The 13539-nt window shown below is 54.5% G+C and overlaps 1 protein-coding gene across 1 annotated transcript in view; it reads right to left on the reverse strand.

The window, feature by feature from the left end:
* The window catches only part of TRPM8 (transient receptor potential cation channel subfamily M member 8), a 58961-nt gene that overhangs the window by 30160 nt on the left and 15262 nt on the right, over positions 1–13539 (reverse strand). Inside the window, exons 6-11 of the mRNA XM_019445498.2 lie at positions 13439–13534; positions 12479–12608; positions 10547–10692; positions 7722–7834; positions 7095–7311; positions 1241–1332 (exon numbers count right to left, since the gene is read on the reverse strand). Coding sequence (XP_019301043.2) covers positions 1241–1332; positions 7095–7311; positions 7722–7834; positions 10547–10692; positions 12479–12608; positions 13439–13534 — 794 coding nt within the window. The remainder of the gene's footprint in view (positions 1–1240; positions 1333–7094; positions 7312–7721; positions 7835–10546; positions 10693–12478; positions 12609–13438; positions 13535–13539) is intronic.

Raw genomic sequence — 13539 nt, forward strand, 5'->3', positions numbered from 1 at the left:
TCACGGACCGCGAGATGGTGACCTGAGCTGAAGTCGGACGCCCAACCGACTGAGCCACCCAGGCGCCCCTGTTTTTAAAACTGACCGAACACGAAGAAACAGGGTCAGGGTGCCGAGAGTGAGTGGCAGCAGACCAAGGACAACACGTGTCAGTCACTGAGGACCGAATGCCCTGGTCTTCTGCCCTCGTGGCCCCCGGTGGAGCAACGACAGGGCACACAAGGCTTGCAGAGGTTTTTGCCGCGTCCTCCTCAAACTCTACCCACTGCAAGAACGCCGTCGCATTATCGCTAACTTCCTGGCTCCCTCTGCCACCATGATGATCCCGGTCCCCAGCCCAGACCAGCCACTTGGGACTAGGTTCTGCCAGGTTTCCCCTCATGAGACCTCACCTCATTTGCACCAGATCATTTGACTCACTGACCACCTGCGAATGTGTTAATTGGGAGCCATGTGTTCTCGCCGCCTGGAATTCTCTAGAAATCACGTCCAACCCACCGTGATTCAAACGCTGAGCCCCAGCAGAAAGGAAAGGTATCGGAGTGGGAAACGGGGCTCTCACTCACTTGAGACTGCGGAGTGAGCAACGGGTAGGCGTTCGTCCAAAGAGTCAGGCTTCTCTGCAAGGGATGCCGTGTGCACAGCTCGAATACGACCACGAGCTTTACCTTGAGGCTACTCGGGGAAGGCAGGCCCGGAGGGGTGCGGGCACGGGCGATGTGCGCCATGGTCTGGGTGTACCTCAACTTCCCTTTCACGTGGCGTGCACATTGCTTTTTGCCTTCAACGGTGATGCTAGATGGGTTTTTCTAATCATCCGCTCTGACTCTGGGAGGGCGGGCTCCATAGCCAGCATTCACGCGGCAGTTAGGTACATCTTAGAAGATTACGTGGTCCGAAAGGAACACGTTACACAACATTTCACCTGCTCATCATCCTCTGCTTCCTCCGTCTCTAATCATCCCCCTCCCCAGAATTCTGCGAGCACAGAGAGAAAAACTGTGAGGAACTTTTCGATTACAGATCACCAGGAGGGAGAAGAGAGGAGACGTAACTCCATGCCGACCACGCTGGGTCTCTAAGAGGCTCAGACGGTGGCGTTTGCAGTAATCTCGAGATGGAGGGGAAGGGGAGTCAGGTTGATCTTGGGCTTGAAGCAGAAAAGATCTTTTCTTCACCTCTTCACTCAAGAAAATCCAAAAAACACCTGAAACTGGGAAAGGGGGTGAGGCCAACTTACCGAAACACAATTCCTGCTATGAAGTAAAAAAGCCCGAGCGTATCCATGACATTCCACAGGTCAGTGAAATAGTTCACCCCATTCATGTACCACTGCAGCGCAGAAAGGGACAGAGAGAGAGAGAGAGAGAGAGAGAGAGAGAGAGAGAGAGAGCGCATCAGCAGCAGGGAAACATCGACTGCTTCCAGGTTTTTTTTTAACGTTCACACATTTTTCCCCACATCCTTTTTGAGCCACATGTCCCATGTGCCCTGCCACATGCCCCGTGATATTCTGGGGGGATTGGAAAGTAGGTTGCACACTTGCTGTTCCGTTACTCATGTGTTGCTGACAAAGTCAGAAAAAGGACTCATGCACCATCGCCGTTCTTTAAAGATGAACCGGAAGACAGTGAGCACAACCTGCGTGGACAAATGTGGAACACCCAAGCTGCCCAGTACAGTGGTATAAGTTGTGCACTGCACAACTGACGACTGTTGTCATCATAGATTTGCGTATTTGTTGTAAATACTTTTTGGCACGTGGCAATAAAACATCTTGATAAAAGGAATTTTTTTTCTTTTATTATTTTAACGTTTATTATTGAGAGATGGAGAGAGACAGAGCACGAGCATGGGAGGGGCAGGAAGAGGGGGAGACACAGAATCTGAAGCAGGCTCCACGTTCTGAGTTGTCAGCAGAGTCCGATGCGGGGTCGAAATCACGAACTGTGAGATCATGACCTGAGCCGACATCAGATGCCTAACCGACCGAGCCACCCAGGCGCCCCAGGAATTTTCTTTTTTACTTTGCACACAGGTGTTCTATGCGGCACCTGTGAGGACAGGTGTAGTCGCAGAAATGACTGACAGGAACAGTGTGTCTCAGGGACCCTTTCATCATGACTTGTGGGTATTGGGTATGATTTGTCAGAAGAAAACTTGTCAGGAGATAAAGAGGGAAAAGACGATCCAGTAGAAGGACAGCCCCTTGGTGATCTGTCTGCTGGGTCTGGGGGACTCCAGGGTAGTCACCTGACCCTCCCGTCCGTCCCTCTAATTTCAAACATGTTTACCGAGAGCCCACAGGATTCCAAATGCCCGTGCCAGGCTCCTGGCACACAGCATGTCGGATTAGGTGCGACGCTGATTCTCAAGGAATCCACTGGCCCCGGGGAAAGGCAGTCATTGGACATGTTTAAAATGAAATGTGGTAAGGGCTGGAGGGCTGGTGACACCAAGCCCAAGTGAGCTCAGATAAGGAAACCACCAGACTTACTTGAGCGACGCAGGAAAACATCGGCAAGGACGCGTCCTCAAAGGTACATGGCACTTTTCAATTTCACTACGAAATCAAGCACCAGGGAAATAAAATCTCCCAGCCCCGGTTCGACCACGTTCCTCTGTGGGATGGCTGAACACGCGGGCCCAGAAACCGCATCAGCATCCCTCACCGTCCATGTGGGCGGCCCCAGTCTCACCGATTACCCGCCAAGAACCGTCTGTAAGATGAGAGCGGTTGGGACAGGCCCCAGCCACCTGCTCCCCCTTTAAAACCCTGATCCTGGAGGCAGATAGGAACACGGCAACCAGGTAGACCCAGTCCAGCTCGGCCTCTCAGAATCCTGGCCTGAGCCGGGGGAGAAACCCTGAATAGATCGAGCCTGGCTGGGGCTTGGAGGCACTGTTGTGGTAAGAAAGCGGGGTTTTTTTGGGGGGGGAGGGGGGGTTAACGAACAGAGGCCTCTTTTCTGGGTGGAATGACAGACAGGGGCTATACTCACCAAATACCAGAACCATATTCCAGCATATCTTTCAGGATTTGGGGATTCACTGCACCTTAACACTGAAGGGATGATGGAACTCATCTCGTGTTGCATAAAGATCCACAATTTGATCAGTGGACGCTTGTACATACGGACTGCCTTGGTTGAAAATGTCAGTTTAGCCTATTACAGCCGCCCCCGGGGAAGGAGACATAAGGAGAGTGCACTTTGGGATACCCAGACACAACCTGAAACAGGTAACATCCTGTCTGGTTCCGGGTTTTTCCTAACGAGGGTGAATTCGGTTCATTAAGACAGTGCCAGGATAGCAAAGCAGATTCCCGGAGGAAACCAAACTGAGGATTCCAGCCGCACGAGTCTGCAGGCAGAAGAGAAACAGCGACCCCCAGTGTCGGATTCCTTGAACGATGAGAAACCCGGAGGCCATGCTCCGCAGTCTGGCTCACAGACCTCAGGGTCAGCTGTCTGGGGGCAGAGACGGACTTGAACCCTTTCATCCCTCCGCCGCTCTCAACCCTCAGCCCGAGGCACTCCCATACCATCGCCTTAACCCACACAGGATCGATGAATGAAAGCGGTCCGTTCCAAAGTGATGTTTAAGAGGAAAAGAAGAGGGGCGCCTGGGTGGCTCAGTCGGTTAAGTGTCCGACTTCGGCTCAGGTCACGATCTCAGTCTGTGAGTTCGAGCCCCGCGTCGGGCTCTGTGCTGACAGCTCAGAGCCTGGAGCCTGCTTCAGATTCTGTGTCTCCCTCTCTCTGCCCCTCCCCTGCTCGTGCTCTGTGTCTCTCTGTCTCAAAAATAAATAAAAACATTAAAAAAAAAAAGAGGAAAAAGAGGAAATATTTGCCCAAAGCTGGACGCCCACATCATCACCCTCCGTATCAAACATCACCCATTATAAACGTACACAGGATAGCGGGACTGGGTCAGAGCTGTGGGCATCACCTCCTCCCGGCAGGCCCCCGGGATGACTGGGAAGTGCTTCTCCGCAGCCCACTTCGCTTCCCGAGGCTCCTGCCCCCCACTCTGTCTACTCTGGGTCTCTCCCAGGGAACACGTCACACTACACCTGCCCAGGGTCCTTCTCCAAGCAAAATGCACTTGTCCTGAGCCTCCTTCGAATAAATGACTTCGTCGTTAAACGTCCATACAACTTTGGATGGAGATATTTGTGACCTAAGGACTTCTAATTTCACAGCTGCAACCCTCTAGGCCAACATTCCAGTAAATGTAAGACTCTGGGCAGTGCTGTTCTCTCCTCGGAAACTCCCAGAAACGACCCCCGCCGATCCTCTCTAACCGGTAAAAAGCTCCGTAAGAACAGAGAGATTTGCGTGCTTGGTCCGTTGCTGTATCTCCAGTGTCTAGAACAGTGCCTGGCATCTGGTAGGTGTTCAGTAAACACTTACTGAAAGGCAGAAGGCACGAATGAAGTGTTTAGCTTACGCCAAGACGTGTCTCCCTGAGTCTTCCAGCTGCCGGGCCAAGCCCCACCCTCTCACGCAACCCAGAGTAAGTCCTGTCTCCGCGCCCACGACTTCTCTAGATGCCTGGAGGAACCAGACAATGGCTGCAGCGTCTGTGCCTTCACACCATGAGGGAGGCAGGGTCAGCCCCGAGACTAGTGAAGAAATGCCTGGGAGCAGGAATGAGCGAGAAAAGAACATTCCGAGAAGCAGCCACCGGTAGCACCCTCTGCTCCAAAGGACACCCTCGAGCCCCTTGATCCCGGGCTTCCCAAGTCTCCCTCGCTCTGGCCTCATGAGCCACCGTCGCGGCCCCCGCTTGCTCCCAGCCAGAGCACCGCCGTGGGACTGAATGAGGAAAACCCTGCCTCGCCAACTCACCTCTTAAAAAACATACACTCTCGGGGCGCCTGGGTGGCTCAGTCGGTGAAGCGTCCGACTCTTGATCTCAGCTCAGGTCACGATCTCACAGTTCATGAGTTCAAGCCCCGCATCGGGCGTGGAGCCTGCTTGGGATTCTGTCTCTCCTTCTCTCTCTGCCCCTCCCCTGCTTGTGTGCACACGCTGTGCATGCACTCTCTCTCTCTCTCTTTCTCCCTCTCTTTCAAAATAAATATATAAACTAAAAAAAATTTTTTTAATTAAAAAAAAAAACAAAACAGAGGTGCCTGGGTGGCTCAGTCGGTTTGGCATCCGACTTCGGCTCAGGTCTTGATCTCACGGTCCGTGAGTTCAAGCCCTGCGTCGGGCTCTGTGCTGACAGCTCAGAGCCTGGAGCCTGCTTCCGATTCTGTGTCTCCCCCTCTCTGCCCCTCCCCCGCTCATGCTCTGTCTCTCTCTGTCTCAAAAATAAATAAACGTTAGAAGTTTTTTTAAAAAAATATACATTCACTTGCCAGATATACATCAATGTCATCCCTTGAGCTAAGCCCCTCTGGGTCACATATGAATACGAAGCAAATCTCTGCATGGGGTCATTTTCATGCCACTCGCTTCTGGACAACAGCAGCATATGTATGAGGAGCTGAGAAACCACACCCGGGAGTGGAGGAAAAGGAGGAAGGCACGACCCCAGAGCCCAGCCACACCAGGCTAGGAGAAGGGAACACACGTGACCCCATGTGGAGAGCCAGCTCAGCACCTACAACGGCCTCAGGAGGTTCCCAGTAAAAACGGTGCTGTTCCCTTACTTCCTCACATCGGCCTGGGCCCCTTCCTGCCTTAAATGTGGAACCTCCTTCTGTCTTTGCTTCTCCAGAGCAGGACATTTTCACCCCCTGGCTGCAGACACATAGTAAGTCAAAGCCAGCAAGTAAAAGACAGCTGGGAGAAAGAGCCTTTACAGAGGGGTTATGGGGTGAATCGCACCCCCCAAAATTCATACTTTGACGTCCCAACCCCCATGTACCTCGATGGGGCTGTGACCTCATGAGCCAGTAGGTGGGGCCCTCAAGAGGCCGACGTGAAGTCAGAATCCTCTGTGCGTCAGCAGGACCCTGACCTGGGGAACAGTTGCCGGTAGACAGAAAGCCTGATATCTTCCCACCCGCGACACCCATGTGGGTCGTTCATGTTGCTCTAACCCCCACCTGTCCCCTATCTCCATCCCCCACCTGCACCTACGGGGCCGGGGAGGGCAGACGCAGGGCCCTGGCGCAAAGACTCCCTCCCTCCCCCCGGCCCACAGCAGACATTGAGAACCGATCAAGACACTCGCCGGCTGAGAACAGAAACAGACTCAAATCATCCTCAGTCGAGGGCTCCTAGAAGCCACAAAAAAAGTCTATCAGACTTGGCATGATGGGTGAAACCACTTTGGGATTGCCGGACCAGGCAGCGGCACTGTGAGGTCAAGGACGGCGCTCTATGGCCCTCCAAATCTCTTGTGGCACCTGCCGTAGCATCGCGTACACATAAACACCGAGGCCATGCTTACTGAATGGGTATGATGTTGGGTCTGGGCTCAGAAAGGGGGCGACAGAAGTGACAGCAACAGCACTGCTCTCAGATCATCACTAAGTCTGAAAGGGTTTCCCGGGACTTCTCATAACGGTTTAGGGACAGCATCACCCCTGCCGTCAACGCTCATCTGTCCAACAGTTACCAAGGGGGCACCTGCTATGTGCCAGGCATGGGCTAAAGCTTTGGATTGAGTGGTGGGGAAAGGATGCCACAAGACGCAGATCCCAAAGACACTGCAGAAAAGCACCATGAATAATTCACACGCACTCCCTGAACCCCACAGGGACTTCTATGACTTTCTACCACTGTCACTCTGACACGCTGGGCATTAAGATGCTCTTAGCTTGAAAGTCCCCCCATCTCCCCTGCCTCCCTTGATGACGGTAATGGCAGGCGTGGGTTTGCCGTCCAAGGTCAATCTTCTCTTTGAACACATTCCCAATCCTGAGTAATTCATTTCCATCAATTAACATTAATCAGCAAGGAGCGAGCTTGGTGCTAAGAAGTCTCACTGGAGGGCTGAGGTATTGAAAAGGCCCCATTTACTTTAGGAAAACCATGACTTTGGAACCTCGGAAGCAACTTCTGCTCCTCGCTGGCTGTGGGAAGACAGCACCTACTGAGCAAAGGAGGAGGTGCCCCACGTGGGGACGGTCCTACCTGTCTTACTTCATCGCAGAACAGGACAAAGACCAGGGCGTAGAGGACCAGCTCGGGGGAGTGTGGCACCGAGTGAAAATCCATGAGCAGCACGTAGGCGAACAGCAGGAGGAAGGCGATGTAGAAGACCACGTTCCAGGCAAAGACCACAAAGGGGGAGGTGAAGAACGCCACGTAGTACCACAGAATCTTCTTGTGCTTGTCGATGGGCTTCTTCCTGGACCAAGAGGTAAGAGCACCGCCATCACCGTCCGAAGCATCGCGGCCTGCGGGGGCCTCAGACCCACGGCCAGGGGAAGGGGAGCCAGATCGACCCCGCCAACACTCAGCCCTTGGCATTTCAGGATTAACAAATCCGAATTCTGCCTTGGATACTGAAGATGTAACTCTATCTCCAACTTTTTGGATCAAACCCGGGAAAAGCCAGAGAAGATTCCCAGTCCTACTGTGTAGGGCATGCTGCCTACAGTCCCATCATACATTCCAGGCTTTATAATCCTTTACCTAAGGATTTACCTAAGGATACATGCACACACACACACACACACACACACACACACACCCTCTCTCTCCCTCTCTCTCTCTCTCTGTCTCTCTCACCTGTCATCATATGTCTCAGTTTCATACCTAAATGATACAAAGCCACAGCCAACCAAGGGTATAATAAACAAACACAGGATAATCTTCCAATTCTTGGTGTCTCGGGAGATCTCTCCATACCACTGCTTGGAAAGAAAATTCTACAAGGAGACAGAGACAAAGGACACGAGTCCTTATTAATGCAGCGAAATGCAGGATGGTTTGTAACCCTTCTTCCCAACCCTCACACCCCTTCAAAAGAAATAACTCTCCAAATCAAGGTCCTATCCTTTTATATTAGTTACCTGAACTCTGAGGGGCTTCGATAAAATGATTCACGAGTCTGTTTGATTGTCAACCCTTTCCTGACTTGGGTTCTGTGAACTTTAACGCTTATTTATTTTTGAGAGAGATAGAGAGACACAGACCGTGAGCGGGGGAGGGGCAGAAGAGAGGGAGACAGAATCTGAAGCAGGTTCCAGGCTCCAAGCGGTCAGCACAGAGCCCGACGTGGGGCTCGAACCCACGAACTGGGAGATCATGATCTGAGCCGAAGCCGGAAACTTAACTGACTGAGCCACCCAGGCGCCCCAAGGTTCTGGGAACTTTAAAATAGAAGTTGTGTGAGTCCAGATTCCCTAAAGCCATGATTTTTAACCACTTCTAATTCTTAAGAAAGTTTAAACATGTGTCCTTCTAGCACCTTCCTTCCCCCTGATTGCAAATTCACACACCCATCCAGCGCCACCTGCAGGACCCCCGGGGTTATGTCCGGAGGCGGACAGGTGACAGGAAGGGGGAGACAGTGGGCATCGCAGCATCACTCAGAGTCCTAATGCATGGATAAGCTTCTCCCAGACTGTGCCAACCCCTGAGAGGTGGGACGGGGGCCCCCCAAGAACGTGGCAATGAGAAACCTCAGGTCGCCTCTGGGAGCCACACCCCACATCAACACAAAAGGGCGAGTGTAGACCGGTCCTCATCAAAGGAACACACAGCTTCAAAAAAGGACTTTGTTAGTCAGGAGGGGATTGGCGCTGGCTGGGAGGCTCAGGGCCTGTGTGCCCCGCCAGACCTTCCATCTCGGAGAAGCCGCTTCCCCCGGGGAGCCCGCCATGCTCTGCCGGGCGGCTGCAGCCAGGAGCGTGCCCGGCCCAGGAGGGGCAGCCGCAGCAGAGGACGGCCTGCAGCCGGTGGGCAAACACCAGCTGGCCTGTGCCCACACGGGCCACGCCAGGGCAGGCTCCCTGCGGCCCCCACAAGTCCCCGCAGGGTTGAGCTCTGTTGATCAAGGCGACAGCGTGCTCCTTAGCGTACCTGTGTCTGCCTCCTTCCCTCGCCCCTCTCACCGTCCCCACCACCCCGTGCACTTCCTGGGTTCACCGCCAGAACGAACTACTTGCATTTAAGTCCTTGCTTTGGGGCCTCTCCCTCAGGGAGCCGGACAAAGACAGGTCATACCTGTCCAGCCCTCCGCACCCTCGTATTCCTGCCGAGGGGACGAGCACATCCAGCGGCACCGCTAGGTCCCCAGTCACGGGAGGCTCTTCCCTAGCTCAGCCTCCACGGCCACCAGCAAATTCGGACCCCAGGCAGCAGCCTGCACACAGGAAGCCAGCTCCCTGGGCCCACGTGTCTGGCAGCAAGATTTCTCGCGAACATTAATGGATCGGCCTCTGGTTGAAACCCCTGGGACTGGAAAACTTGGAACAAGAGCAAGAGGCAGCCTCCCCCAGGCCCAAAGCTCTGGGGGCACCAGCAAGGTCAAAGCCTGAGGTCAAAGGCGCGGTGAGCTGAGCGTGGCCCCACCTCGGCATCCAGCCCCGCCTCCAGGCCATCCTGCCCCCAGGGCGGGCCTCACTCTCCCCCTCTTATGGTGCAGACCCTAAAACAGCAATAGCAAGACTCTTTCTTTGTGCCTTCCTGGTCACCGATGACTGTCGCCATTTACCCTGGCTTAGCTGTAGCCGCGAACGGGTTTTGGGTTGTTTTTTCCCACAAACGCTTTGCTAACTTTGCTAATGATCGGTTGCACCGTGTAACGGAAAGTCCACCTGACGGACAATCAACACGGATTCAAGCCTCAGCTCTGCTACTTCCTGGCCGTGCAACCGGGAGAATGTTCCAGAACCTTTTCTGAGCTGTTGCATCCCTATCAGCAGAATGGGATGACCTCCACCTCCGCACGTGCTGTGAAGGCAAAACGTGGTCACGCGCATCATGTGTATGACACGTAAGGGTGAGCCCGCCCTCGTCTCCCCTGCCCGCCGCTTCACACCCGGGCCCCTCCAACTGGGATTGTGGGTGGGGGGAAAACCTCCCCTCGGCGACCGGAGATGCCAAGTGCAAACGGCCGGTGGAAGTCGGTGCGGAAAACCTCTAGTTAGGCCTCACCCAGTTCGAGCTGGTTCCTCTAAGTGCCGCTCCTACCAAGAGCTATGACAGCATCCGCCGAAATAAAGGGCCGGCACCTGTCACATCCCGCCTCCCCAACCCTCACGGCAACCTTCCTTTACAGAGGAGGAAACTGAGGCTCAGAGGGCTCGCGTGCTTTGACCCATCACCACGCACATAATTAGGGATCCGGTGGGTGGAGACCCAGGCGCGGGATCTGGGGACCCAGCCCTCCGTTACGGTGCAGCGCCCCCGCGCGCTTGGCGGAAAGTCAAAGAACGTTCTCTCTCCTGCGCTGTCTCTGGAAGCAGGGGTCTCTACCCGCGTCTATGTGCTGCCACCTCCTGGAGCTCAACTTTCCCTGCTCCGGCTTCTCCATGGGAGGCGACGGTTTTGTTTTAACGCCGTGCGCGGACAGCACCTGGCGGAAAAGGCCCACCTCCGGCGGCGGCGACCTTGGGCGACGGCGCGCCGTTTACCTGGACGCCAGGCTGGGCGATGAAGTGCTGGTCCGTCGCCTCCACCGCCAGCTCCAGGCAGTTGCTGCCGCCCCAGGCTTCACAGGAGTACACCAGCAGCTGCTCGGCCAGGTCCTCGTCGCTGCTGTAGCACTCCGTGAACAGCTCTGCGGGGACAGTGTCGCCAGAGGGACCGAGGCTGCGCGCGGGGCCGGCGGAGGCGCACACAGCTCCCGCCCCGCCCCCCACACCCCAGCCTTGACTTTGCGCGGAGCCTGGTTCCCAGCAGGCTTCCGGAACGCCAGCGCAAGGCACCGCGTCGTCTCCCACCCAACAGGGGGGCTCTCGAGGCACACCAGGCCCAGCGCCGCCCTTGACGCGGCAGGTGTCCGCACGCGCCCCCTGAACCTAGCGGCGCTGAGCAGGCAGCCCCCCGGCCTTGGGTGGGGCTCAGCAGAGGGGCTGCGGACCCTCTGCCTCCTCTTCACCTACGCCCCCATCCCGTTTACCTCCTGGGCCTCCTTGGTGACGGCTCTTCGCAGACAGGGCCCCCGTGCGAAACCACGACGACCATGACAAAAACCATGAGAAAGTGGAAGAAACACTGACCTACTGCATCAAAGCCGTGCTTACACGTGGAGACCCAACCAGAGAACCCAGGGAATAAATCCGCGCGGGGAATTTTTCAAAAGTCAAAACCCTAGGATCCCTTCTCTGAAGTCTATTGGAAATAAACAGACTCTCCTCGCAATTTTAATGTATTCAAAGAAAGCATCGGACACCCTTCGGCCAACACAGAGAAGCCAAAGTCACGAGAGTCTGTTCGTTACCTAAGACAACGGACAAACGTGTGCGTTTTGCGACGGGCCACATGGCCAACTGAAAACCCTCAAGTGAAACGGGAAAAAAAACCAAGCAGGTCCAAACTGTCTGTCGGTGGGAGGCAATTGTTCTGGGTCGCTCACGTTCCTGCATGGTCTGGACCTTCTTTTTTTTTTTTTTAACGTTTTTTATTTTTGAGAGAGAGAGACAGACGTGAGCTGGGAAGGGGCAGGGAGAGAGGGAGACACAGAATCCAAAGCAGGCTCCAGGCTCCAAGCTGTCAGCACAGAGCCCGACGCAGGGCTTGAACTCATGGACTGTGAGATCCTGACCTGAGCCGAAGTCGGACACTTAACCGACTGAGCCCCCAGGTGCCCTAATCTGGATCTTCTCAGCAAAAAGCACTGCTTTGTTCAAGAATGACCGAACAGCAGACAGAAGACAGGCATTCCAGAAGGGCAATGCTTAGCAATGCCTCTCTGTTCCAGGTAATGAACAGTCGCGCCCTGGAGGGGAGCATGGGAAGGTCACCCGCAGCCCCAGTAGAAGCCCCAACTCTCCTAAACTTTGGGGAGCTGCACCATAGGCAACAGCAGCCCGTAATCATGTCACTCCAGGGGAATGAAGGCACGAGGAACCGACCCAAGATTCTGGTCTGGCTGCTGCCTTGACCATTAGCAATAAACCATCTGTGTCCCTGACCCAGGGGTTTGGGGTCTTATCTGTAGGTTGCAGGCAGGCTAACTTGATAACCTGCAAGTCGAATATAAAATCTCAGATCTGTCACAGTGTCTCGACAGCATCCAAAAAGACTCCTCCCCTGCCCCCCAATTCCCTGCGGTGCTGAGTTTCTTAGACTTGGCCTGGGCGCGGCCCTGGCGGTTGTGGGACGAGACAGCCCACATTTCCTGCATCCATCCTTGGACAAGTCAATAAGTTCCAGGGCCAAAAGGACCATGGCTTCGGCCACAGCATGCACACCCCTGACTGTGTGGTCTGCAGCCCCTAAATCGGGCCAGATAAGGGAGCCTGGACATGCCGTTGACCTCTGCCACCTGTGGGTGCTACAGGCACGTGCGTGCCTCCTGCCACACGGTCGCCCGCCATGGTGCCCCGCTCCCGGAGACTCACCAACTGCGCGGGTCTCGTACTCATTGGCCAGCTCCTCGGACTCCCCTGCCGCATTGATGTCATTCTTCACCTTGGCCAGAGTCTTCAGAAGCTTGCTGGCTCCCAGGGCTGCCAGAGTGCAGCCCCTGGTCTTTCAGAGGGGCGGGTAATGTTAGTTAGTTCCTTATCCCTTCAAGTGGCCAAGTCAACATTAACGTCAGACAAGGACAAACTCATGGCAAGAGCAGGAAATGCAAAATCTGAACGGTTCATGGTGATTCAAAGTCAAATTTGCAATATACACAAAACACTGTCGACCCTGAAGGCACTCCCAGTCTTGAATGTGGAATTGGCATCTAAAAAGAAAATATCAAGCTAAATGCCAAGAGAAACTGACGGCCTGAGGCCCAACGGCCCGGCCGCCACGCTGCGTGTAGCAGCTGAAAGGGAAGAGGGGACTGAGAATGCGGGAGAGCTGACGATGGGGTTAGTAAGACTTGCAGAGTTAACACTCTGCACTCAACATCCATCTTCGTGCTCCAGTAACGGAGAACGTCTCTTCTCCGCAACTGAACACAAACCGTTATGTGCTAAACCACAAGGACAAATCTCAGCAAGCTTCCCAAAGCAGAATTTACACAAGCCCTCCTTCCTATCCCTGATGCCATAAAGGCAGAAATTAGTTTTAAAAACTAAACTTAAAAACTGCATCCACTTGGAAAACAATCCCGCACCTGTGCACATGGGAGAAGCGAGAGCCTCCTGGGTTGCCCACCCAGCACAGCTACCTTCCAGGAAGGTACCTCCCCTCCCAAACACCCCTCCGTCGCCACGGAAACAGAGGCACAACCATGTTCACCTGATGTGAGACATTCCATCGTGTTGGTGACGTTTCAGAGTAGGTGTGTGAGTTTCGAGGTCAGAACGACCACAGCAAAGCATGCATTTGGAGTAAATCTGGCAGGGGGCCTAGACATTTACCTGCTCCCAAATGACCTTGGAAAGTTCCTTCTTGTTCTGAAGAATGGCCCAGATGAAGAGTGCTTGCAGGGGGTGTCGAGTTATAGGAGACACGTCCTGGG

This window comes from Panthera pardus, unplaced genomic scaffold, assembly GCF_024362965.1.
Source record: "Panthera pardus isolate Hobbes unplaced genomic scaffold, ASM2436296v1 HiC_scaffold_10, whole genome shotgun sequence".
In the NCBI taxonomy this organism is placed as follows: Eukaryota; Metazoa; Chordata; class Mammalia; order Carnivora; family Felidae; genus Panthera; species Panthera pardus.